Source organism: Theropithecus gelada, chromosome 15, assembly GCF_003255815.1.
Source record: "Theropithecus gelada isolate Dixy chromosome 15, Tgel_1.0, whole genome shotgun sequence".
Classification (NCBI taxonomy): domain Eukaryota; kingdom Metazoa; phylum Chordata; class Mammalia; order Primates; family Cercopithecidae; genus Theropithecus; species Theropithecus gelada.
Window position 1 is genome coordinate 105,571,287 of NC_037683.1, and position 27,521 is coordinate 105,598,807.

Consider the following 27,521-nt stretch of genomic DNA (forward strand, 5'->3'; position numbering starts at 1 on the left):
TAAAAATTAGTTTTAAGACAAATTATTTTATAGTTTTTTCATTTGGGGTTTTTCTCCCCTTTATTTTAGTTACATATAAGAAAAACTGACCCATAAAAATTAGCTTTTTAAAAGTAAATTCAATTTATAGTTTTTGAGGTTGATAGTAAAAGATACTTTTGTTTGCTGAATGAAAGAAACTTTATAAAATTACTTTAATATTGAAATTGGGTTTTAAAAGTTAAAGTGGCATTGTAGATACCATACAAGCAACTCTGAAGATGTTTTTAAAGAGTCACTTTTTAAAAGTTCCTCCTTGGTGCTTTTAACAATCAAATTAACATTTTCTTCTTTAATCTAAAAATTTAACAAATATGGATATATATTTTATTAAAATAGAAAATGAAAGAATACCAATTTGTTTTCTTTTCTAGTCAGAATTGTTTTAGAACCTTTCAAATCAAAGCTTAAATAAACTAAGACTTGAATACTGACGTTTTTATTTGAATGTGAATTATCTTAAATTTAGTTGTGATATTGTCTGGCTTGAGTTGATATAAATTGTTGGTTTTATGACTTCAAGGATACAATAAAACTTTTTAAAGACTGAAATATATAATAATGAAACAACAGACATTGATTTGTTTTGTATTGTGTGGCAGGTTAACAAGATATTGACAAATAAGCTGGATAGATACCATGTGTCCAAATTTAGAGAATCTTAGAGATTCATAGTTTCATTAATGGTACACTTTGATACCTTGTACTACAGAAAATTATTTTGTGAGGAACAACTTTCCTTGAAAAGTTATGACCAGTGAATACAATGTTATTAGCATTCACTCATTTAATAAAAGTTTATTGAACGCCAGTTCTGTGCCAGGACTTCAGACACGTGAACTCAGATAAGCAAACTTCAGTTTCTTCCCTCAAGGAACATTTATAGCCTCTAAGTCAGCAGGAAAAGCAGCAAACAAGCAACTAGAGTACATGGTAGGGCTTGCTACACAGAAATATGCAGAGTTCTGTGATAACCTGGGAGAAGCCACAAACTGACTGGGGGTCAAGGAGACTGCACCCAACTGACTTCTATAGAGAGGATAGGAGAGGAGGGTATGCGCAGGTGATGAGGTATTCTAGGCAAGGGGAGCATCACGTGCTCCCCTTGGGGAGGGGATGGGGGTAGATCATTTAGAAAATTTGTAACTTGTTTTGCATACTGCTGGAGCTTGGAGGGAGAGAGAGAAGTAGTCAGAGGAATGGACCATATTAAGAGATGCGACTAGACAGGGGGAGTAGAGGTTGGATTAAAGAAAGTATTTTATATCCTGCTAAAGTATTTGGGCTTTAGTCTGTAGTCAGTGAGAGACCATGTAGAGATTTTTAAGCCAGTGATGGCTTAAATATGATCCTGTTTGCATTTTAGAAACATTCCTCTGATGTTGCATTGCTGAAGAATACCACTGTTCATCTATTGTAGTGGTTATTTATTACTGTGTGAAAAACTATCACAAAGGAATGGCTTAGTTAAAATAACACGTTTATTATCTCACAGTTTCTGTGGGTCAGGAATTCGGAGTGTCTTTGCTTGATTGTCTGCTTCAGGATCTGCATTTGAAGTGCATCTGGTACTGCAGCCTCACTTCAGGGGTTGAGTAGGGAAGGATACAATTCGAAGCCCATGTAGCTGTTGGCAGCATTCAGTTCCTTGCAGAATGTGAGACTGTGAACTTAAGTTTCTTGCTAGCTGTTGACTGATGGCCTCCCTCAGTTCCTTGCCATGTGACTTCCTCCACAGGGCAGCTCACAACATTGCAGCCTGCTTCTTAGCTAGAGAAGGAAATAGTCTTCTAGCAAGATGGGCATTACCCGCACTTCTGATACCAACAGCAAGTTCAGGGGATTCCCAGAACCACTCTTTTTACATTTGATAATTCCCTAGAAGAACTCTCAGAACTCACTGAAGACCATTATACTCGTGGTTATGGTTTATATAGAGAAAGGATACACCCTAAAATCAGCCAAAGGGAGAAATGCATAGGGGCAGTGTCTAGAAGGCTCCAGACTTGAGACTTCTATTGTTCTCTGGATGCATTGCCTTACTCATGTTGATATGTGACAGTGTACGTGGGGTATTGCCAACCAGGCAAGCTTATTCTCAGTGTTCAGTTTTTATTGGGGCTTTATTAATAGGCTTGATTGATTGATTGATTGAATCCAGCCTCCTGGTCCACTGACACTGCATAACCCAAATCCCTTATCCTACATCACATGGTTGGTCTTCCTGGCATAGCCACCTCAACCTTAAGACTATCAGGTGTGGCTGATGTCACCCTAAACAAAAACGCTCCTACCAGAAATGACATAGATCACCTCTCAGAAGCCAAGGCAAAGCCCAGACCTCTCTTTAGGTAAAGCCAAAATCTTGACTACACAGTACTCAATATAAAATGCTTGAAACTGAGGTGATTTTCTATTCCAGAGAGAAATGAATGCTGATAGAAAGCTATTTAGCTTTTACTGCACAGGAGTAAAAGATGAAAGCTGCCTCATGCTCAAGAGCAGGCATTGTATCCAAAGATGAAAGAATCTTCTTTGTGGAATTCTTTTTATGAAGGCAAGGTCTTGCTCTGTCACCCAAGCTGGAGTGCAGTGGCACGATCATGACTCTCTGCAGCCTCAATTTCATGGGCCCAAATGCACCACCATGCCCGGCTAATTAAAAAAAAAAAAAAATTGTAGAGACGGGGGTCTCCTTATGTTACCCAGGCTGGTCTCGAACTTTTGGCCTAAAGTGATCCACCTTGACCTCTGCAGAGTTCTTTTAGGTGACCCTATTGTATTATCTTTGGTGCCTTATAGGGGATTTATTTTATGTGGCCTGTTGGCAACCAAAACAATGTGTTGAATGGAGTTTTGGAAACAAGAGTTTCCAGGGAAGAAGTATTTTTGGGGAGTGGTTTAATTCTGATAGAGACCGTATAACCTCCGAGTGGATTAGCTTTCAATCAATGCTACAAACTGGAAGATTCTTTTCCCTACCTTCATTTTCATTCTCTAACTTTGTAGGAAATAGTTTGGTTTAAAAGTCAAGACACCTGAGTTTTAGTTTTTGTTTGTTTGTTTTTGTTTGTTTGTTTGTTTTCGAGACGGAGTCTTGCTCTGTCGCCAGACTGGAGTGCAGTGGCGCAATCTCAGCTAACTGTAACCTCCACCTCCCAGGTTCAAGCAGTTCTCCTGCCTCAGGCTCCCGAGTAGCTGGGACTACAGGTGTGCGCCATCACACCCAGCTAATTTTTGTATTTTCAGTAGAGACAGGGTTTCACCATGTTAGCCAGGATGGTCTCGATCTCTTGACTTCGTGATCTGCCCGCCTCGGCCTCCCAAAGTGCTGGGATTACAGGCATGAGCCAAGTGGCATCCAGCTGAGTTCTAGTTTTGATTCTTCGTGAACCTTCCCCTGATCTTGGGCAAGTTCTTTAACGTTTTAGGCCACAGATTTTTTATCTATTGAACTTTTATCTATTGAATCTGATTACTACAGAGTTCCTCAGCCTCTGCACTATTGACATTTTGGACTTGATAATTCTCTCTTGTGGGGGCTGTCCTGTGTGCATTGTGGGATGTTTAGCAGCACCTCTGCCCTCTACCCACTAGATGCTAGTAGTTGCACCCCACCTCCACCCCCACTTTGTGATGACCAAAAATGTCTCCAGACATTGCCAGCTGTCCACTAATGGGTGGGGGTTGGGGAAGCAAAATCATTCCTATTGAGAACTGCTGAGTTATTAGATACACGTAGACCCTTTTAAATACAGCATTCTGGATTTTGTGGAAAGTCTGTGGTTTGGATCTCCATCTTAAATCTCATACTTATCCTTGAAGCCTAATTGTTTGTTCAAACAAGAAATATGAGAACCCATGTATTTTACTTCCCAGACTAAAGGGTCAAATTTATATGGAGAGGAATTATGACTCAATGTAAGGAAGAACTCATGGTAAAATTATATCTTATTTGTTAATTTAGTTTTTCTCAGTAGTACATAAATCTCTGTAGAGTGAATTCATAACCTAAACATGTAAAGTGATGCAAGATGTGTCCATGATGTTACGATATTTACAACTAGGCAGATTTATAACTTGGCATAGTTATATCTATTTAGGGTATTGGAACATATAAGAAACTTCAGATGTTTAGCTGTTATGATTTAATTTTGTTTCCAGCTGCTCTTATGCTTTATTTCCAAGATGTAGAAGAAATGGATTTAGAATCAGGAAACCAGGGTTTTAGGTCTAGCCATCCTTGGGGACATATGAATTCTTAAAACAGAAAAATTATATAGAACAGACAAGGTTTATTTTTTCTCTTTTCTTTTTTACCTCATGGAGCTGGTTAAGTGTGTTATATAATATGCATACATCTGTATTTTAGTTTAGTGCTCCCAGGCTTGAGAAATCGAGTGAAAATGTGTAATGTTTCAGGTAATATTTAAACATTGGCTAAACATTCTCAACCGGTATTATCGTGAACAAATTTATGAAGTATCCTTCTTAAAATGTCCTTTCTAAAAGTTAAATGTATGTTCATTATGCATTTATATTTGTTAATTAAACTTGAGTTTATGGTGCAACTTGGGCTTATTTGTTAATAGTTAACAGTTTAGCCTATTAGCTAACATAGCTAAATACTTGGTAGTAGAATGAGAAAAATAATAAATGAATTTTCACATTTTTATTTCCTGCTGTAAATATCAAATTAACTGGTTTAGGCTGTACCTCTGATAGGTAACTGTGCAGTCTTGATGTACTATTTGAAGAAAATACTTTATTCATTGTCTCCCAGGGAAAGCATTGAGGTTTTTCTTTGTTTTGTTTTGTCTTTTGTTTGTTTTGAGACAGAGTCTCGCTCAGTCACCCAAGCTGGAGCTCAGTGGTGCGATCTTGGCTTACTGCAACCTCTGCCTCCTGGGTTCAAGCAATTCTCCTGTCTCAGCCTCCCAAGTAGCTGGGACTACAAGTGCATACCACCACGCCCGGCTGATGTTTTATATTTTTAGTAGAGACAGGGTTTCACCATGTTAGCCAGGATAGTCTCAATCTCCTGACCTCGTGTTTCACCCACCTCAGCCTCCCGAAGTGCTGGGATTACAGGCATGAGCCACCATGCCCAGCCTCATTGTTTTGTTTTTAATAAGAAGACTTAGGCAGGTTTGAGGTAAGGCATTTTCAAGTACCAAAAAGTGATTGTTAATCTGTCTCCTCATTGGGCCCTGAGCTAGAAGATGTGGGATGCATTTATTTATATGCACTTTTAGAGGGAGGAGCCAGAGCAGAGTTAAACTGTTCTTGCTAGTAAACAGGAGGAGTTTGACCACACTCTGGGGCAGGGAACCCAGCAACCTAGTGCCTTGTGAGGGGGTGGAGGGAACCCTGCCATCCTCACCCTGGTGGGCCGTCCCGATGGTGCTTTGAAAAGCTGCAGTATCCAATAGTGATTGTGAAGTTGTGAGATACATGATTTAAGCACCCTAATGAAACCCTTCATAGTCTCTCTTGTCCACTAATCTTTTGTATGAGTAAAATGTTGGAAGGAACCCAAAGAGATGCTTACTCTGTTTTGTGTGCCAGGAAAAACAGTGTGAACACCCAGGAGTGTGCAGCGTCTGAATCTGGGGGCTGCTGGGCCAGATGTGCTACAGTGAGCCTTACTGTTTACTTGATACCTGCAACTCATGTGCACTTTGTGTGCTTTATTGTATCTATTATTTATAAGGACCATATGGAAACCATCTTTTTTTTTTAAACAAAGGAAGATACAAACTAAATAACTCACTCAGAGTCACCTAGCTTAAAAGTGTCCTGTGATGCTTTATACCCACATAGCTCTTGTATGAGATTCTTTTTTTCTTTCTTTCTTTCTTTCTTTCTTTCTTTCTTTCTTTCTTTCTTTCTTTCTTTCTTTCTTTCTTTCTTTCTTTCTTTCTCTCTCTCTCTCTCTCTCTCTCTTTCTTTCTTTCTTTCTTTCTTTCTTTCTTTCTTTCCTTTCTTTTTTTCTTTTTTTTTTTTTTGATTTTTTTTTGAGACAGTCTTGCTCTGTCTCCCAGGCTGGAGTGCAGTGGCGCGATCTCGGCTCACTGCAAGCTCCACCTTCCGGGTTCACGCCCTTCTCCTGCCTCAGCCTCCGGAGTGGCTGGGACTATAAGCGCCCACCACCACACCAGGCTAATTTTTTGTATTTTTAGTAGAGATGGGGTTTCACCGTGTTAGCCAGGATGGTCTCAATCTCCTGACCTCGTGATCCACCCACCTCGGGCTCCCAAAGTGCTGGGATTACAGGCTTGAGCCATCACACCCAGCCAGATTCCTTGTTTTGAATTGCTAAATTTGTTTTTGTTTTTTGAAGCAGGATCTCACCCTGACACCCAGGCTAGTGTGCAGTGGTGTGGTCTCATTTTACTGCAACGTCCACTTGCTAGGCTCAGACGATTGTCCCACCTCATTCTCCCAAGTAGTTGGGACTACAGGCATGGGCCACCGTGCCTGGCTAATTTTTCTATTTTTAGTAGACACGGAGTTTCACCATGTTGCCCAGGCTGCTCTAGAACTCCTGGGCTCAAACGATCAGCCCACCTCAGCCTCCCAAAGTGCTGGTATTACAGGTGTAAGCCACCATGCCAGGCCAGAACTGCTAAATTTGAATTGCAATTTTATTATTTGCTAAGGCTGTTATTTGAGAATTGAAATATATTTTCTTTTATTCATTTAGAAGGAGATACAAGTTGAAACTCCAGAGCTCTGAAAAAGGAAGGGTTTTCAATCTTTTAAACTGTGCAAGAAGTGAAACAAGTAATTACCATGTCTTTATATTAACTCCCATCAGGAGCTTGTTCTCTCCACTTTTGCCAGTCAATTCCTGCCACACATTAACTTTTTCCTGGGAGCCTTCAACTACTTCTCCAGGTCCTCGCCAGATGTGAAAGTTATGGTGTCTGTGCTTATACAGTTTTTGATAGTTATTGCCACTTTAGCATTTTATTTCTTCCTTATGTTAGAGTGAGTTGTTTGATCTCTTTATTAAATTCTTCAAATAACTGTTTTATTGAGATAAGTCATATTCAATACAATTCATCCTTTTAAAGTATATAATTTTATTTATTTATTTATTTATTTTTTTTAAGAGACGGGTTCTCACTCTATTGCCAGACTGGAGTGCAGAGGCACAATCATGGCTCACTGCAACCTTGGTCTCCAGGGCTCAAGCAATCTTTCTGCTTCAGCCTCTCGAATAGCTAAGACTGCAAGTATGCACCACCATGCCTGGCTAATTTTTAATTTTTTTGTAGACAGGTTTTCACTGTGTTGCCTAGGCTGGTCTTGAACTTCTGGCCTCAGGCAATTCTCCCACCTTGGTCTCCCAGAGCACTGGGATTGCAGATATGAGCCACTGCACCCAGCCTAAAGTATACAACTTAATAGTGCCTAGTGTTTTTGGATTTGTACAACCATCACCACAGTCAATTTTGAAACTTTTTCGTTACTCCAGAAAAGAAACCATATACCCATTAGCAATTCTCACTTTCCCCCATTCCCATGCTCCCCAGCTCTAGGCAACCAATAGTCTTTGTCTCCATGGATTTCCCAGTTCTGGACATTTCGTATAGATGGAATCATACAATTTGTGTCTTTTTACGACTGACTGCTTTCACTGAGCATAATGTTTTCAAGGTTTATCCATGTTGCAGCATATGTCAGTGCTTCATTACTTTTTATTGCTGAATAATATTCCACTATATGGATATATCACATTTTGTGTATCCATTAATGGACATTTGGGTGGTTTCTACCTTTGGATGTGGCTGAATAATATTCCACTAAATGGATATACCACATTTTGTTTATCCATTGGTGGACATGCAGGTGGTTTCTACCTTGTGGATAATGCTGCTATGGACATTTATATGCAAATTTTGGTGTGAACATGTGTGTTCAGTTCTCTTGGGTGTATACTTAGGAATGGAATCGCTGGGTTGTATGTAACTAACTTTTTTTCTTTTTTTTTTTTTTCTTTTTTTTTTTTTTGAGATGGAGTTTTGCTCTTGTTGCCCAGGCTGGAGTGCAATGGCGTGATCTTGACTGACCGCAACCACCGCCTCCCGAGTTTAGGCAATTCTGCCTCAGCCTCCCAAGTAGCCGGGATTACAGGCATGTGCCACCAGGCCTGGCTAATTATTTTGTATTTTTAGTAGAAATGGGGTTTCTCCATGTTGGTCAGGCTGGTCTCAAACTCCCGACCTCAGGTGATCTACCTACCTTGGCCTCCCAAAGTGCTGGGATTACAGGCGTGAGCCCCCACGCCCAGCCATATGTAACTAACTTTTTAAAGAACTTCCATACTGCTTTCCAAAGCAGCTGCAGCATTTACACTCCTTCCAAAGGTGTATGAAGGCTCCAGTTTTTCCACTTCTTGCCAACACTTGTTACTTGTCTGCCTTTTGATTTCAGCTATCCTAGTGAGCATGTAGTGGTATCTCATCTATTTGCATTTCCCTAATGGCTTATAAATTTTAAATTGCTCTAGGTTAGAAATTGTCTTATCTTTATTTTCTAAAACATTCATAGTATTTTCCACATGTTAACTCATAATGTTTGAATTTATACCCTGTATTTTAAAATTGCAAGAAAAGGGAGGTAGGCCTTAAGATTTTTTTTAAACCTCTGTTGAAAGTGTGCTTTACCCATATCGTGGCATCATAGTTGCACGTTGTACTTTGTTTATTGATCCCTTATTGCCAAGCCCTATACAAGAAAGGACTTGATGAATGTTGATTAGATGAATGAATGGAGTCTTGCTCCTATTCATCCTGGATTCTTGAGTTTGTCCCTGGGAACAGATGGGTGTTCTGGTTCTGATAATGCTAATAATCTCCTCAAAGATATAAACAGCATTAAAGACTTCACTTTAAACTGGTATTCTCAGAAAAAAAAAGACTTGCATGCTTGAAAACTACTTCTGAAATATAGTTTGACTTGTCTGTCCATTGCATATTGTCAGAATTGTTATCATTTGTATAGGCAGCCCTACATTGTTATCTGTCCCTTATCTGAGAAATTCTGTGAAACGTTAGCATGGTATATCAAGAGAGTTCATCGCAGCAGTTAGATAATCACCATTGTAAGGCACACTTAAGATACTTAAAAATAATACATTAATGAAAAAGTGATTTTTAAGGTTTTAAAGATGTTAAAACCTGTCATTCAAATTATAAAGGAACTGTATTCAATTTTAGCTTTACTGTAGATATTGGCTGATAAGCATAAAGTGTTTAATATTATCATTAGAACTTTATTTTGCCAACATTTAATCTTGTGAACGAAGCAGTTATTTCTTTGCAAATCATTTTGTAACAAAGAAGCCTTTCTATGGTTGTATTTATTACAAAAACATTTATCCCAGTTAAAATGGAACACAATAACATTGTTTTGGATAGTTGCTGAAATTTGCTAAAATACCAATTGCGGTGAGATAGTTTGGTGTCTTTTAGTTGTCCAAATACAGCTTTATAATTTTGTTGTTTTGGTACTTTGAGGCAAAAAGATTAGTTAATTTTGTGAATCTGTATGCCTTGGGTCCTTAGTAACTGGATGGCCTCTTACAAATCAAAAATATTATTCTATGCACTGTGTGGTGAGATAGCGGGATGGATGTCGTAATGATGAGATCCCAAACACCAGTGTGAAAGCTTTTCCGGAGAAGAGGTCAAAGAAAATGGTCTATTCCTTAAATGAATGCTTGTTACATTAATATGCCCTCCTGTCATTCAAATATTGTCCTCAGAGTGATCAAAAAGGTCATGACCTCTGGGTCTTTACTGCTAATGCTACTTCCTTCCTCATTTTTAGAAAAATTACTGTTAATAGAAATGATACACTCGCTTTTTTTAACATGATATTTCTGTATTTTAAAAAAGTGTAAGAAACCATTAACATTTATGATTCTCACTTGTCATTCTAATTTATATTTTTAAAGATTTACATTATTTTGAGTAAGTTCTATCCTATGAAATGATGCAGATGTCACCAACTTAAATTCAATTCTGATCTTATACATAATTCTAAATATATTACTTTGAGTAATACATGTTTACTTAGATTTACTATATTAAGTATAGATTCTGTGAAGTCATAAATGTATACCTATATGATTTCTTGCTATTCTTGATTTGCATAATAATGAGGGTCAAAGTGCCCTTCTGCTCCTTCTTGTTCTGGGCTCTCATGAGCGTTGTCAGGATCATCGTGATCTTCACTTTCATCATCATCGTCTTGAAATCTCCTAAAAACTTGTGTCTTTAGTTGTATTGTTTGACCATTAGTGCTTCTTTGTTCACCATAATAAATAGTATGTATATGAGGGAAGCAGAAGAAGATGTATGAGCTTATTGGTTCCTTTAGTTTATTTTGGTCCACACGAATGTATGTTAAATGGTGGTGATGCAATGGGTCAATAGAAGGACACATCACTGTAAGATTCATCTCTGAAAGAAATAAATTAAAAATTAATCTTGCTTTATAAGGTATAATCCATCGTTATGACCATAATTCTGTGTTAGATTTTATGTTGTATGGGATATAATTAATTATAATACTTATAAATTGAATTAGATTTCTTTTTTACATTAATCAAATAATAAAATGAAGAAAATTAAATTATAAATGAGTTTTGTATTACCAAAATATATATGGCTTCATTGGCTTTTCTGATTAATAAAGTCCTAGTAGAACAATCTCAAAAAAATTATCTACAATCTCACTACTTAGGATACTCATATTTCTTCATATACTCTATTATTTATCTCTCTATATATTTTATGTATATATATATACACACACACACACACACACACATATATATATATATATATATATTTTTTTTTTTTTTTTTTGGAGACAGTTTTGCTCTGTTATCCAGGCCAGAAAGCAGTTGCATGATCTCAGCTCATAGCAACCTCCGGGTTCAAGCAACTCTCATGCCTTGGCCTCCCAAGTAGCTGGGAGTACAGGCGCACGTCACCATGCCTGGCTAATTTTTTTGTTTTTAGTAGAGATGGGACTTCACCGTATTGACCAGGCTCGCCTCGAACTCCTGGCCTCAAGTGATTCACCCTACCCGCCTCAGCCTCCCAAAGTGCTCTGATTTCAGGCATGAGCCACTGTGCCCAGCCTATTTCTCAATATTTAAGGCAATACAATTTAATAGAAAGGACTATAAACTGAATAGCACACATTTCTCTGGGGCAAATTTCTGCCATTCCCTCAAGCAACTTCAAAACAACCATTTTCCACAATGTCTAAAGCATAGCTTATTAAATATTTTTTTCCTTAAAAGATGAGAATTCCATTCTTTCTCTCTTTAAAACACAATAAAAGTCTACATACTTTCTATTTCATTATTTTGTAGGTATAGGTGTTCCAAATTTCTTGGAATATAGAATGCTTGCTTCAATTTGTTGTGGCCAACACTGAGTTCTACAAGGTTGGGAAGATTAAAAATATTATATGGGATGTCTTGTAGTTTGTTGTGTGACAGTCTTAAAGCATGAAGTTTTGGAAGTTTGTCGAAGTATTTTTCGGGTATAGAAGAAATGGAATTATTTTCTAAAGACAGATACATAAGTGAAGAAGGCAAACCAGGAGGCATGGATTCTAATCTGTTATTGCAGAGGTTGAGCTGCATTAGTTTTTCCATTTTGGCAAAGATTTTGTCTTTTAGCAGAGAATCATGAAGATGATTATAACAGAGATCAAGCATGGTCAAGTTTACTAGCCCATCCATGGCATTTGTCTGCAGTTTGGAGATTTCATTGTAACCAAGAAGGAGTCTTTCCAGAGATTTAGGAAGAGGAAATGGAAATTCTTCTAAATTGTTATGCTCTAGATGAAGTTGTAGTAGATTTGGAAGCTTAGCAAACACACCATAATCAATCTTTTGAGATTTAATTTTGTTGTAGCTGAGGTTAATTTCTTTAAGATAAGTTGCATTGATGAATGAATTTGCAGTCACGCCCTCAATTTCATTGAACTGAAGGTAGAGTTGCTGAATGTGCATCGGAATATTTGGGATAGCCTTGAGTTTGCGATTATCACAGTACATTGATGATGGAAAGTTAGTTGGACAGAAGCATTCACTGACACAGCCTAAAGTATACTGATGAAAAGGAACTCCGTAGTCTACATTTTGATGAAATGGGAATCCTGTTTGATAATCATCATCTGGCTCTTGGTCATAGTCTTCATCCCACTGATAAGTTTCATATTGGCAATGTACTTTGACTCCAAGAAAGAAGAAAATAACAAATATTGGACTTAAAAAACCCATCTTCTTCTTCTTCTTTTTTTTTTCTATTGCAAGGAGAAAAGGAAACATTGTGGAGAAAGTGAGTAAACTCAATACACTTTGTATAAATTGACAGTTATGTGAAATGTATTATACCTATGTCTGTATATAAAAGAATATCCAGAAAGAATGGGCAGTGCTCAAACCAAAATTTTTTTCTTTCTTTTTTTGTGACAGTGTCTCCTCTGTCGCCCAGGCTGGGGTACAGTGGCATGATCTCAGCTCACTGCAACTTCTGCCTCCCAGGTTCAAGCGATTCTCATGCCTCAGCCTCCCGAGTAGCTGGGACTACAGGTGCACGCCACCATGCCCGGCTTATTTTTGTATTTTTTAGTAGAGACGAGGTTTCGTTATGTTGCCCAGGCTGGTCTCAAACTCCTGACCTCAAGGGATACTCCAGCCTCAGCCTCCCAAAGTGCTGGGATTACAGGTGTGAGTCACCACGCCTGGCCTCAAACCAAAATTAATGTTTAAGTACCAATGAGGTGAGATTTTTTTTTCTTTTTTTTCTTTTTCTTTTTTTTTTTTTTTTTGAGGTGGAGTCTTGCCTCGTCACCCAGGTTGGAGTGCAGTGGCACAGTCTTGGCTCACTTCAACCTCTGCCTCCCCCGTTCAAGTGATTCTCCTGCCTCAGCCTCCCGAGTAGCTGGAACTACAGGCACGTGCCACTACACTTAGCTAATTTTTGTGTTGTTAGTAGAGACAGGGTTTCTCCATCTTGACCAGGCTGGTCTCTAACTCCTGACCTCAGGTGATCCACCCACTTTGACCTCTCAAAGTGCTGGGATTACAGGCGTGAGCCACCATGCCTGGCCGAGATTTTTTTTTTTTTTTTAAGTCACATATTACACTGAACTAGAGTCAAAAGTCTGGTATACTAGACTTTCTACCAAGTAACCATCTTTTAAGAGTCCCAGTTTATCTTGCTTACTAGAGTATAGATCTATGATGATAGCATGACATCATTCAACTACAGTCTGATCCCTCCACTATAAATGCTGGGTGTTCTTTGGAATCACCTGATCCTTTAATGATGGTCACTGCCTGGGGGAGGAGAGACCTTTATTTTAGTTAGAGAGCTTTTGCCTGGGAGATTCTACAACTTCTATTTGTTTTCTGCCCTTCAGAAGAACATGAAATGCTCCCTTTTATGTGATAATTTCAGATATTTAGAAATAATATTCATGTTTCCTTTTAATATTTTCTGTCCAAAACTAATTGCACCATCAAATTTTCCTCATGAAACAGTTTCCAGAATCCAATTATTTAGTCTCTGACTCTGCTTGAGTAACTACTTTAAATCCTAAAGACGTACAATGTTTACGTTCTACAAAATTCAAGTGTCTTTACATTTTTCTTCCTAGCTTCCTTTTTTCCATTAATAGATTTAAGTTAAGTTTTAGATATACAAATATTATTAAAAACACACTGTCCCTGTCTCCCGGGAGTTTAAAGTCCGGTGGAGGATTAGATACATATGCAGCAGAATGCAGGAGGAGGATATTGTGTGGAGCAGGATTGCAAGGGGGGCACACTTCACAATGAACACTCGGTGCTGAAACTTGAAGTTCTAGGGAAGGGTCAATTGTGTCCCAGATGAGAAGTCTGAAACCTACATTTCATTTCTGTCACTTAACATATCTGCCTCTTGGCTCATCAATAAAAGAAGAATTGCAATTATAGCTGAATTATACCTTGGCTGCTTATCTGCTTATCTTGTATGTTGCCTTGTGTCTTTTTTTTTTTTTTTTTCTTTGAGATGGTGTCTCGCTCTGTTGCCCAGGCTGGAGTGCAGTGGTGTGATCTTGGCTCACTGCAGCCACCACCTCCTGGGTTTAAGCAATTCTCCTGCCTCAGCCTCCCCAGTAGCTGGGATTACAAGCACGCTCCACCACACCTGGCTAATTTTTGTATTTTTAGTAGGGACGGGGTTTCACCATGTTGACCAGGCTGGTCTTGAACTCCTGATCTCATGATCCACCCACCTTGGCCTCCCAAAGTGCTGAGCCACTGCACCCAGCCTCCTTGTGTCATATCTTGCCTGCTTATCCCACCTGGTTGTTGTTAGCATTGTATGAGCTATGCATGTACGAGTACTTTGCATGTTGAAAACTGCTGTCCAGATGAAATGAATGTATCGTTTAGGGAAAACGTTTAAAAAAATCCTACCTCGTTTATTCTGAGACCTTTCTACTTTTCCTATCCAAGATTTCACGAGAGAATGAGTTTCCTAAAAAATTGTTGCATATAATGAAATGACTTATCTCCTATTCATCTAGAATGGTTCTATTTTTCATCATTGGTATAATTGAGAGAATAATTACTTAAGTTATTTTCTTTGACAGAACCTCATTTGAGAAAGGTTAAGAAACATCTCAGTTTCTTGTTCTTTTCTTGTCAGAAATTATAAATGTATAAATGTAACTATTGTGTGTATTTGGGATTTGAAGTAGTTATTCAGGTGAAGTCAGAGACCCTTGAGCTCTTTCCCTGCAGTGATACTTTCCTTCATTCTTCCTCACCGTTTGCTCCCACGCGCCCGCATCCTGGGTTTTGTCATTGCTCTTACTGGAACCCTTCATACTCTCCATTTTGAGTATTCCACACTCAGACCACTATCTCTATGTAGTAACTCCAGCTGCAATAATTCTTCAATTTCAGTGGAACCTCAGCTATTGATTCTACTATTTTTCACTGTCCCTCATCCATCCTTGCCAACGTTGTCAGTTCCTTCTTACCAACTTAGACCCCATAGTTCATCACTATCGTTGCTCTTTTGCACATGCCCTAAACGTTCTGGCTCCTTCAATCTGCCAGACTCCAACACTGGTTACTCCAATTCTCCACCTACTCACAGCTGATTGTAACTAAAGAAAAGCAGGAGCATGGTGACTGGTCTCACTCTCAATTCAAGACCACTAACCTCAAGTGCTGTCCTGCTGCATTTCCTTAGACCATCCTCTTTCCCTCTCTTCTATGCTACTGTTTTGTAACTTTCCTCTCTCAAGTCTCTAATAACTCATTCCCCATTATTATTTTTGGGTGATGACCTTGCTTGTTTTTTTTAAGTTGAGAAAATAGGATCAAGATATCATTTATTTCTATTTTCTTATATTTATCCCTACCAAAAGAAAATGCCAAAATAGCAATGGTTTGTTTTTTTTTTTTAACAGTATGTGCTTTTGAAACTCATGACGTTTCTTTGTGCAACTCTATTACATCCACTTTTCTTTCTGTTCTGTGAGATTTGTGGAAGATGTGGCATTTGACCTAGACTTTGAAGGAGTGTTGAGGTTCTCATAGAGGGAGGTGAGGAAGAAGATCTCTGGATAGAAGAGATAAACAAAAACACAGAAGCAACAGATGGTGATGTGTTTGGGGTATGTGGTTAGTTAACTCTTGAAGGAGCAAAATAAGACTATTAAATCCAGATCTGAAGGGATTAGCCTAACTTTTTTTTCTGAGACAGAGTCTCGCTCTGTCACCCAGGCTGGAGCGCAGTGGTGCACTCTTGGCTCACCCTCCGTCTCCTGGGCCCAAGTGACTCTCTTGCTTCAGCCTCCGAGTAGCTGGGATTACAGATGCGTGCCACCACATCTGGCTTTTTTTTTTTTTTTTTTTTTTTTTTGTAGAGACACGGTTTTGCCATGTTGCTCAGGCTGGTCATGAACTTCTGGGCTCAACCAGTCTGCCCCCCGCTCAGCCTTTACTTGAACATTTTGCCTAATCAAAAGTTTAATGTAACTTTTTTACCAAAGTGCTGGGATTACAGGCATGAGCCACCACACTTGGCCTTGGAGGGCCTAAATTCTGACCTAAGGAATTTGCACTCTGGGAATGAATGCTTAATTTAATGAATTAACATATTTAGGCTGTGATTTCACACTACAGTCAGTGTTCACGGGTGAAAAAGTAGAGAATCTTGGAAGGAGGTAGAATTAAGGAGTTACGGTCTTATACCAAAGGGCAGTGTTCAGAGCAGGCTCTCCTTGCTGGGCTGGAAGCTCCCAGTGGGTCTGCTTGGAAATGCTTATTCACCTACTGTACTCTACTACTTTACCATATGTGAACATGCTTAGTGAAGCACTTTACAAATATTAGTAGTTAGTTTGATTGGGTTATATCAGTTTATAGTTATCTTGAATTATTTCTAGCGGTGAGGCACTATGCTAAGTTGGTGGAGAATACAGAAATGAAGAAGACATGAAACCATAGTCCCTTCTGTAAAGAGCAAACAGCTTAGTGGAAGAGAGAGATACAACAAAGTGAACCCTAATCTAAGGCAGAGGGTAATATTGTTTATAGCAGAGATAGGCAATGCTGTGGGGCCAGTGGCTTACCTCAGCTACAGAGGGACAGGAAAGTCTTTTGTAGACATCATTTGACCAAGACTTTGGGAGATTAATAGGAATGGATATAGAATATTCGATACATTTTATACTCATTGATGATATTTTACATATAATTTTATAATATTTTCTTGTACTCATTATAGTACAACATATTAACTTTTTATTTTTGGAGACAGAGCCTCGCTCTGTCACCCAGGCTGGGGCGCGATGGCATGATCTCCACTTACTGCAACCTCCGCCTCCCAGCCTTAAGTGATTCTTGTGCCTCAGCCTCCTGAGTAGCTGGGATTACAGGCGTGCATCACCACAACTGGCTACACTGTTTTGTATTTTTAGTTAAGACAGGATTTTGCCATGTTGGCCAGCCTGGTCTCGAACTCCTGACCTCAGGTGGTCCGCCCACCTCTGCCTCCCAAAGTGCTGAGATTACAGGTGTGAGCCACTGCGCCTGGCTGAAAACTCAGCTTGATTTTTATCCTTTTGTTGAGAACATTAGCTCATCATCAGTTAGCAACCTTACATTTGAGAATTAGAGTCTGTTGTTGAACAACTATGAAAAATTTTTGGGAAAAAAGAAGAAGGCCTTAAATCAAGACATCATGATTGGGGCGTCTTTGAAAATAAAGAGATTCTTAATGTTGTCTGCTTTCGGTCTTTGTGAGCACCTAAGAAGAAAGTCTTTCCTTGAGGAACAATTTGTCTTCTAAACCTGAACTTATCTTAAACATCCTTGTCCTCCTCCCTCCACGTTTCTAACCATGTAGTACAATCTTGTCCCACTCCCTTTGATTAAGTGCAGTTTTCTGGTCTGAAATCCATCCTGTTTTCATCTATATGCTCATTATTTTCTATGCCTCTTACTCTTTCCCCATGATGATTTCCCATGTTACAACAATCGCTTATTTTATCCAAATTTTTCATTCCCCAACTAATCTCTTCTCAGTCATTTGCTAAACATATTTTTGTTACTTCTGCTTTTCACATTCTACGATCTATGCCTTGTTCTCTATAGGATAACTCACAGCAGTATTGTATACTTCATTGTTGATCATCTCATTTCCTGATATCTTTTAACAGAATCTAGTACAATGCAGTGTTATAAGTGCTCAAAGATTTGTTGGATGAATGATTAGGTTAATAAGCTATAGGTTAAGTCTTGCAAATGCTTCCCTCCACTAATGTTGGTTATTCCTAGACATTTATTTCACCATGGTAATTTCTTCAAATGAACATATTCATGAGAGCTTGACCGTTCCTTTTTCTATTGAATATTTCTTCATCACAATATACTGTATTCCTCACTTTCCTAGTACATTGTGTAGTAGGAAAATAACAAATGTGAAAAAGAATGGAACAACGTAAGATATATATATTACCAGTTTTCAATGTGAATTTTTCATATTATAGCAATAAAAGCATCTGTGTCATAACGTTTCTCTTACTTGGAGAAAAGCACTTATGTGTTCATCAAGAAAAGTTTTAATTGAAATTACTAATGAGGTATAATTTACTTGTTCAGGAAAACTTTAAAAGCCTCATAACATTTTATTATGTTAAAGACATAATTGTTTTTATTTGTATGCCATAGAAATTAGCATATAAGAAAGCAAATATTATATAATTTAGATTTTTCCAAAAAAGTTCTAAATTTTAATTTTGTAAAATTCTTTTGCTATTAAAAGTACAATTACCTCAGTTATTTTTAGCCATAATACATTTAAATCTTAATTAACTAAAACCCAAAGTAACTAGATCCTTCAGTAGACTAGACAGAGGATCTGTATCTTCCCTTTGAGAAAGAAGTAAATGAAAAGACAAACATTCTATATCAGGGATTTAGTCAGTAGAGAAATTTGGAGGAAATCTTGAGTGAAATTTGTACAAATGCCCATCAACCCCCCAACCGGAATCACTAGCATTGCTCAGCTGTATGCCTCAAAGGCATTAGCTGGTTCTTTGTTACTTATAATTCATAGAGAAAAAGAGACCTAAGGAAGAGGAAGAGATTGATTCCTTTAACATGAGAATCTCTCCTTTCATTCAAAGTAAAAAAAAAAAAATCTAAACAAAGATTTTTTGTTGGGTAAATCTTAAATGAGAAAGTTAAACTCATTATACTACTTTACTTGAACATTTTGCCTAATCAAAAGCTTAATGTAACTTTTTTACCAAATTTTGCTTCCAAAAAATGTGCTTTTATAATAGATGCAGTCTATTTTAATATTAAGCAAATCCAATATACTTTTTAAATTTTAACAGTAGGAATACATTCTTAAAAAATTGAAAATTATTTTATTATCATACCTGTTCAATTTGCTTTAGTTTTCAGGGGTTGATGAATTTGTAAATCCTTTAAATGAATCAGAAATTCCTAAATTCTTTAACTGAGTCTCTTAAAAATCCACAGTAACTCTGTGTCCAGACAGGGCTGTCTCTTGAATTACTGTAGCAATTTAAGCAAATACAATCTTCTTGGAAAACACTTGGGTTGAATTAAAATTATGTATTTCTTTTCATGACATGAAACTTTGTGGACTGAAATTAAGATGCTTGTGTTCTTGGTCAGATTTATGTGGCTTACTTCTTTCTTTTCCCCTTAATTTTGGTTTGAGGTGTGGCAAGAATTTCCTCTAATGTGAAAGGCAAACAAAACTAAATGAAACAGCATGTACTGATTACTGTTTTTATTTTCATTTTCATGCCAAAGAATTCTTCAAATTAAGGCCCACTGTGACAGGGAACTCCAGTGTCTCAGCAACTTAAGGTGGAACTCAAAATTTCTTTTTTTATTTTTTGAGATGGAGTCTCACTTTGCCGCCCAGGCCAGAGTACAGTGGTGCAACCTTGGCTCACCGCAACCTCCACCTCCTGGGTTCAAGCAATTCTCCTGCCTCAGCCTCCCGAGTAGCTGGGATTACAGGCATGAGCCACCACGCCCGGCTAATTTTTTGTATTTTTAGTAGAGATGGGGTTTCACCATGTTGACCAGGCTGGTCTTGAACTCCTGACCTCAGGTGATCCTCCCGCCTCCGCCTTCCAAAGTGCTGGGATTACAAACGTGAGCCACCACGCCTGTCCTGGAACTCAAAATTTCTTGAGTCGCTTGGTTGTTCAACACCTAGGTTCACATCAGTACTTTGTTAAAACAAGGAATCAGGATTAGAAACATATAACATTTTGCATTCGGTTTATTTTTAAAAGGCACTGGATTGTTGTTGCTTACACAGATTAAGTATATGACTTTTCTATACAAAGGCTTACATCCTCATTTTTATCAGCTATCTCATTTCTCCTCTTGTTTGCAGATGTACCCACTAGAATGCCTTCTAATATCCTTTGAGATAAAATTAGTCAGTTGGTTGCACTCCAAAGGTATATCTCCAATTTGCCTGTTTTTAGTATTGCACAAAATAATTTTGTAGTATTGAATAAAATGGAATGAAAAGCTTATGTTGCTCAATAGCTACTGCCTTTATTTTGTAGATTTGGAAAGTTTCTTCATTTCATAGAGCTGTCTCTCCTGATTAGTAAGAGTTAACTGTTTTTAATGTTTAATTTTTACACTGTTTTCGTATTCTAAACAGAGAGTTGACTTGTGTCTTTTGGCAGTGGACTCAGAGTTCATTTTGGGGGGAATTCTTAAGCTTTTACAAACTAATAAGATAAAGTGAATCCTGGAGTTCGTTTTGTTTCCTCAAAAAAGTGTTTTCCATTAGCTTTTTACAAAGAACTCACAAGATTTATTTTGTTAAACTTTGCATTTAAGAAAAGTATACAGTGTTTCAAGTGATGCTTTGGCAGTTGTAAAAATCTAGTCTATTATTGGAGACATTGGTATGAAAAACGTGGCAGACCACATTTGAGCCAAGATTCCATCTTGTTACTGATCTTTTCCATATGTTTTCTGTTAGTGTCTTTGTTCTTAAAACTCAAGCTTTCACTAAGGAAAAGAGAACAAATCTGTGTACTTTTTTCAAAAATGGTTTTATGTGCCTTCACGGTCCTTTTGGAAGATTAACTTAAAATCAACAGCCTAATGTTTATATAACTTCTCATTAACTCTGTGATTTGGATTTACAATATTGATTGTTATTCATGTTTTTAACAAATGTGAGAAAAATTATCAGTAGGTAATTAGAGCACACAGAATAAAAAATGTCTAGAAAATGTAAACTGATTGGCAATGTCTATCTAGGAGGTTTAAGGTGGCAAGGGATGGGAATGCAGGGAGGTGGTGGTTAGAGTCAGGCCTTAAAGGAAAAAATAGGCGATATGAGTTTGTAATAGTTCACTGTTTTAGTTAAGTGGTTATAATTGTAGCAGTTGGGGAGAAAATGAGTTGAATAGTTGAAAAGTGTAAATTATGTGCTATGATTATACTTTGATTGAAATAGATTCAGTATCTCAAAGCTGAGTGACATAGGACTGGCTAGGAAAGGCCCTCCTGAGACCTGCTTAATTAACAATATAAGCATTACAATTTTCTGTGCATTTGTTCCACTTTATTTATTGGGCACCTACTTTGTGCAAATTTGAGGCGCTTGGGACTCAGCAGTGAAAGTCTCTGTTGTTATAAAGAAGGAAAACAGAAAATAAATGTAAATAATCATAAAATGCAGCATATAAACAAGGTAGAGTGCGATGAAAGAGAATAATGCAAGGTAAAGGGATAAAAATGAGGCATTGGGGTACGGGTCAACAGTTCAGGCATCGCTGTATGTGGGGACTGGAATGGAACAATTAAGTTATTGTATGGCAGATGGTGAGAGCCGAGTGTCTCACTGTTGAGTGGGAGTTACAAATAAATAAGCGAGGTGAGGTGGTGACAGTGATCCATGTGGTAATAGATTAGAGTTGAAGACATCAGTATGAACTCATATTTAGTTTAATGCAGCTGGTTAAAAGGGAAATGTAGTTATGTTATATATACATAGTACACACATAGACCTCCTTGCTCTGTTGGCTGAGAGAGCCTACAAGCAGGAGCATTTTAAGCAGCAGCAAACACAGTCAAAGCCCAGATCTTGGTTTCTAACATCATTTTCCAGTAAAAGGAACCAGGGCTGCTCCTTGGAGAAATGGCTGATTCCAGGAGGACTGGAGCAAGGAAAGTAGGAGATGGGCCTGGAGCATTGCACAGTACCAGAAAAAGGACACTCAGCAAAGAAAGAGATCTGGGGAGTCTGTGTTCTACTCAGTTTTGCTGGGAACCTAAAACTGCTCTAAAAAATAACATCTGTTAATCTTTGTTGTTGTTGTTGAGACAGAGTCTCGCTTTGTTGCCCAGGCTGGAGTGCAGTGGCACCGTCTTGGCTCACTGCAGCCTCCACCTCCTGGGTTCAAGCGATTCTCCTGCCTCAGCCTCCCGAGTAACTGGGATTACAGGCATGTGCCACCATGTCCGGCTAATTTTGTATTTTCAGTAGAATCGGGGTTTTTCCATGTTGGTCAGGCAGATCTCGAACTCCCTACCTCAGGCAGTCTGCCCACTTCAGCCTCCCAAAGTGCTGGGATTGCAGGCATGAGCCACCATGCCCTGCCTATTAATATTTTCAAAAGGGTAGGCAGACACTATTTTAGGTAGTTTAGATATTTAGAACTGAATATGGTGACGGGGCAAGCCAAGTTGGTATCAGAGTGGTGACAGGCCAGCTTGGCTGATGCCTAGTGATCTAGGAGGAGGGAGTCGGTGGTACTCTCACAGGTAGCCAGTGTCAGGGTCAAGGCAGACATATGCCTGGAAGTAACCACCTCTCAGCATTCTAAATGGAATCAAGTTTGTAAGGCAGATAATGACACTTAGCTGATGAACTACTTCTATCAGAAAGGCCACTTGGGGAGCCCTATAGAAACAATCCAAACAATTACAGTCAGTCTCTTCGTCTGTCTGCTCCCAGGGAGCCCTGAATTCATGGCCCATACTCACAAGCTTTCTTGGCTGTCTTCATTCACATTTTCTGTAAATGGAGCCCCCATCCCAACCCTGACCACTCTCTTGTGTAAGCCAGAAGTTTGGGAGTCCTTTAAATTAGTGCCTTCTCAAGTGTGGTAGGAGGTCCATCAGCATCAGAATTACCAGAGCTGCTTATTAAAAATTCAGGTTCCAGCATCTTTATATACTCTAGAGCTACAAAATCAGAACCTCTGAGCATGGGCTCGGAAACTTCCATTTTAAACAAGTGTCCCAGGTCCCACCAAACCTTGAGAACCACTGATGTAAATACTTCTCCCTGACTTTCAAATTGAGTCTGTTGATGAATCTTTTGTGTTCTATACCCAAATATCCTTTTGGTCTGACTTTGTCTCATACCACGACTGCCATCATCTCAAACCCGGGTGCTCTGGGTAGGGTCTTGACTATGTTCACAGATATCCTTCTCCAAGCAGTTTTCTTGCTGTCTGCATAAAAATCAGACTGCACACTGTCTCTGCTTAAACTTCCTTGTTTCTACTTGTTACTTGTTTCTACTTATTACTTCCAGTGATGCTTTATTTTTAAAAAGTAAATTCCAAACACTGATCTTCAAGATTGGGGATGATCTGACCTTGGCCTACCACTTGCCCATTCTTGGAATGTTCAGTTTGCACTACTGCTGGTTTCTGTGCTGTTCCCACACTGGCTTCTTTTTGAGACTCACATTGCCATGTTTCTGTCTCACTATGACCTTTGAAGGAGCATCTCTGTCTGTTGAGGATACTAGGACTCTGTACCTCTCATTCTCGTTGTTAGCTAACTCTTATCTTTAGGACATCAGCTTATCCCAGCTGCAATTAATGATGAATGTAATTATTTGTCTGCTTTCTCCTTTCTGACAAGATTCTTTTATGAGCTGCCGTGTCCTCAAACTGTCTGTCAGTAGTGGTTGCTCAATAAATATTGTTTGAATGAATGAATGAATGCACAGTACCTTCCAATGCGTATCTTCTTCTGCATTTTCCGAATATGTTTTTAATTTCCTGCCTGTTGGAGGAAAGATGCCTCCAGACAATGGCCTCTATCACTTCAGGGGAATAATCTTACTGTCACCTCCCAGATCTTACCTGGTGAACTCATCAGCAGGCCTCATAAGCCCTGTATGTGGAACAAACTTTTATTAACACAAAAGCATGAATACAGAAACACTGAAAACAGAAGACAATCAGTGAATACTTGACTAAAGTCTACAGAACACAATGAAGGGAAAGAACAAACAACTGTTATGCTTAACTCAGCATCTGAATCACCTGAATATAATCTTGTCATTTTCAGGCCAAGTGAGGTGGCTCACGCCTGTAATCCCAGCACCTTGGGAGGCTGAAGAGGGCGGATTACCTGAGGTCAGAAGTTCCAGACTAGTCTGGCCAACATGGTGAAACCTTGTCTGTACTAAAAATACAAAAATTAGCCGGGCATGGTGGTAGGTGCCTGTAATCCTAGCTACTCGGGAGGTTGAGGCAGGGGAATTCCTTGAACCCAGGAGACGGAGGTTACAGTGAGCCAAGATCGCACCATTGCACTTCAGCCTGGGTGACAAGAACGAAACTCCATCTCAAAATCATCATCATCATCATCATCATCATCATCTTGTCATTTTCTTGTGAATTTCTTCCAGAGATATTTTGTACATATAGAAGCAAATGCATATATTTAGAAATCATTATTTCTCAAGAAGCATTCCTGCATGAAATTCGAGATGTTTCTACTCTTTTCCTAATGTAAACATTGGTGCAGCTAATATACTTTTATAAGGGACTGCACATGTGTGCTAGTGTGTCTGAGAGGTCAATCTTCAGGCACAGATGTGATTATTCTCAGAGGCCCTTCCAAGTGGCACTCCCAGCTGTTAAATCCTCTGCATACCATTTATCAGGTTTTAATCTTTCAGTGATCCGGTGGGTTAAAATGGTATCTCATAGTTGAGTTCTTATTTCTCTTACTATGGATCTGGTTGAATATCTCATATATTTTACAGCCCTGTATGCTGCTTTTTCTGGAACTGCTTGTATCTTTTACCTTTGTTTCTACTGTATTGTAGGTCTTTCGCTTAATGACTTTTAGGAGTTCTTTATGCATAAGGGAAACTATGTGCTATGACTTACAACTATTATTTTCCAATTTGTAATTTGCTTTTGATGGTTTTGCCATGAAGACTTTTTGTTACGTCACTGGGTTTATCCATCTCTTCTCCTTTTTTTTTTTTTTTTTTTAAGATGAAGTCGTTCAAGTGATTCTCCTGCCTCAGTCGCCCAAGTAACTGGGATTACAGGCACCCACAACTATGCCTGGCTAATTTTTGTATTTTAGTAGAGACAGACTTTCATCATGTTGGCCAGGCTGGTCTTGAACTCTGGACCTCAGGTGATCTGACCACTTCGGCCTCCCAAAGTGCTGGGATTACAGGCATGAGCCACCGCACCTGGCCATCTCTTCTTAACAGCCTCCTGGCTTTTGTGTTATAGTTACTTCTGCATTCGCAGAAAAATTCTTCCTTGATTTCCACTGTTCATTTTAGGACCATTATGGTTTATTTTGTTGTTGTTGTTTTGTTTTTATTTATTTTTTGTTGAGATGGAGTCTCACTCTGTCACCAGGCTGAAGTGCAGTGGCGCAATCTCGGCTCACTGCAACCTCCGGCTCCTGGGTTCAAGTAATTCTCCTGCCTCAGCCTCCCAAGTAGCTGGGACTACAGGTGCACACCAGTACTCCCAGCTAATTTTTGTATTTTTAGTAGAGACAGGGTTTCACCATGTTGGCCAGGATGGTCTCGATCTCTTGACCTCATGATCCGCCCGCTTCAGCCTCCCAAAGTGCTGAGATTACAGGTGTGAGCCACTGCGCCTGGCCAGTTTCTTTATTTTCAAATTTTTTAAAAAAAATTTGCATTTGAAAATCTGGTATGTTTAGTGTTTACAGTACTTGTTAAGTATGAGATGCGATCCCACTGAATATTTTGCTGGCATTAATTGAATAGTCCACCTTTCCCCTATCAAATTTGAAATGCCACTGATTTCTTTAACTATGTTTAGATCTCATTAATACTTAATACTTGGTATTCTCTAAACTTTTTCCAATTTGGTAAGTATTCAATGGCAATACATTGTGATTTTAACTTCCATTGGCCTGCCTACTGAAGAGATTGAACATCTTTTCAAATGTTTTTCAGACATTTGGATTTTGTCTTCTGATGTGTGCCTGTTGATGTTTTTTACTCATTTTTCTTTTCTTTTTTTTTTTTTTTCCGATACAGAGTCTTGCTCTGTCACCCAGGCTAGGGTGCAGTGGCACGATGTTGGCTCACTGCAGCCTCTGCCTCCCAGGTTCAAGCAATTCTTCTGTCTCAGCCTCCCGAGTACCTGGGATTACATGTGCCCACCACCACGCCCAGCTAATTTTTGTATTTTTAGTAGAGATAGGGTTTCACCATGTTGGCCAGGCTGGTCTTAAAACTCCTGATGTCGTGATCTGCACACCTCAGCCTCCCAAAGTGCTGGTATTACGGGTATTACCCACTGCCCCCGGCCTTTACTCATTTTTCTGTTATGTAATTTTTTTAAATTGATTTTTACAGATTCATTATATCTCATAGATACTAACCTCTTGCTGGTTATACCTATGACTCTGTGTTACAGGTTTTCAGTTGATTCTCTTGAATTTTTTAGGCACATGTGGATCATATGAAAATGGTAATTTTGGCCGGGCTCAGTGGCTCACGCCTGTAATCCCAGCACTTTGGGAAGCTGAGGCAGGTGGATCACCTGAGGTTGGGAGTTCGAGACCAGCCTGGCCAACATGGCAAAACCTGGTCTCTACTAAAAAGATAAAAATTAGCTGGGCATAGTGATGGGCGCCTGTAATCCCAGCCGCTCGGGAGGCTGAGGCAGGAGAATCGCTTGAACCTGGGAGGCAGAGGTTGCAGTGAAACTCCATCTCAAAAAAAAAAAAAAGAAAAAAGAATATGATAATTTGACCTTCTCTTTAATTGCTTTTGAGAGACTAGCTCTTTGTTTGAAAGACATTTTGTAAATCTTTAGTATCTAGACAGCTGGACTATTTATTGTTTGGTCTTTCAGTTAGCTCCTATAAACCACATGAGATGAAAGTACATTTCAAATCAATAAGCCACGTGACAACAAAACTAGCAGATATCGTAGAATCCTCGCCAAATTAGGAGGGTTAGGTATAAAAGCCAGCACACAACCAATCACAGGCTGCAGAAAAAGCAAGAGAGCATTCATAGGCACGGGGAGCAGCCAGTACTCCACCCTCACAGAAGCAAAGTCCCAAAATTATATACACAATTAAAAAATGATTTTCTACATAATTAATTCAAAATTTCCTCTACAATGACTGGTACTATGTACTTTGTACTTTTAGAAATCACGTTTTCAGGACTAGGAAAGGGTGGAAAGATGCATTTTACTTGGTGAAATCATTGGGAAATATTTTGTTGGGAAAAATGTTTTGTTGAGGAGGTACAGACAGAATTTGGGGAATACATAATTCTATCTACATAATTACAAATTATGTATTTGGGGAATACATAATTTAATTTGCGGAATACATAATCCATCGTATTAGATAATTGGAGGAAAGGGCAGGAAAAAGATAGAAAAAACTTTTGGACTTGAATCTTTCATGGTATTGATTTACTTTTTCTTCGATTAAATAAAAATGATACCCTGAGATACCACAAAGCAAAAAGGCATTTGGGGAGTGCCTTAGTTCATCTTAGTTCATCTTTTGCTACTATAACAGAATACCACACACTGAATAATTTATAATGAACAGGAATTTATTTCCTCACAGTTCTGGAGAT

General features: G+C 38.7%; 2 protein-coding genes across 6 annotated transcripts in view; one reads left to right on the plus strand and one right to left on the minus strand.

Annotated features, from left to right (window-relative positions):
• CENPP (centromere protein P) overlaps nucleotides 1-27,521 on the plus strand; it is a 272,813-nt gene that overhangs the window by 78,511 nt on the left and 166,781 nt on the right. The window lies entirely within an intron of this gene.
• Nucleotides 9,307-19,387, minus strand: OMD (osteomodulin). 3 transcript variants are annotated; one of them, XM_025359986.1, is made up of 4 exons: nucleotides 19,030-19,289; nucleotides 15,826-15,833; nucleotides 11,416-12,361; nucleotides 9,307-10,514 (listed from the first exon to the last, which is right to left on the minus strand). In XM_025359986.1, the coding sequence occupies exons 3-4, from the start codon at nucleotides 12,353-12,355 to the stop codon at nucleotides 10,189-10,191; spliced, it is 1,266 nt and encodes a 421-aa protein (XP_025215771.1). In that variant the 5' UTR covers nucleotides 12,356-12,361; nucleotides 15,826-15,833; nucleotides 19,030-19,289; the 3' UTR covers nucleotides 9,307-10,188. The 3 variants fall into 3 exon arrangements, with proteins under 3 accessions (XP_025215771.1, XP_025215770.1, XP_025215769.1); XM_025359985.1 differs by lacking the exon at nucleotides 15,826-15,833 and having other exon boundaries at nucleotides 11,416-12,378; nucleotides 19,030-19,387; XM_025359984.1 differs by lacking the exons at nucleotides 15,826-15,833; nucleotides 19,030-19,289 and having other exon boundaries at nucleotides 11,416-12,484.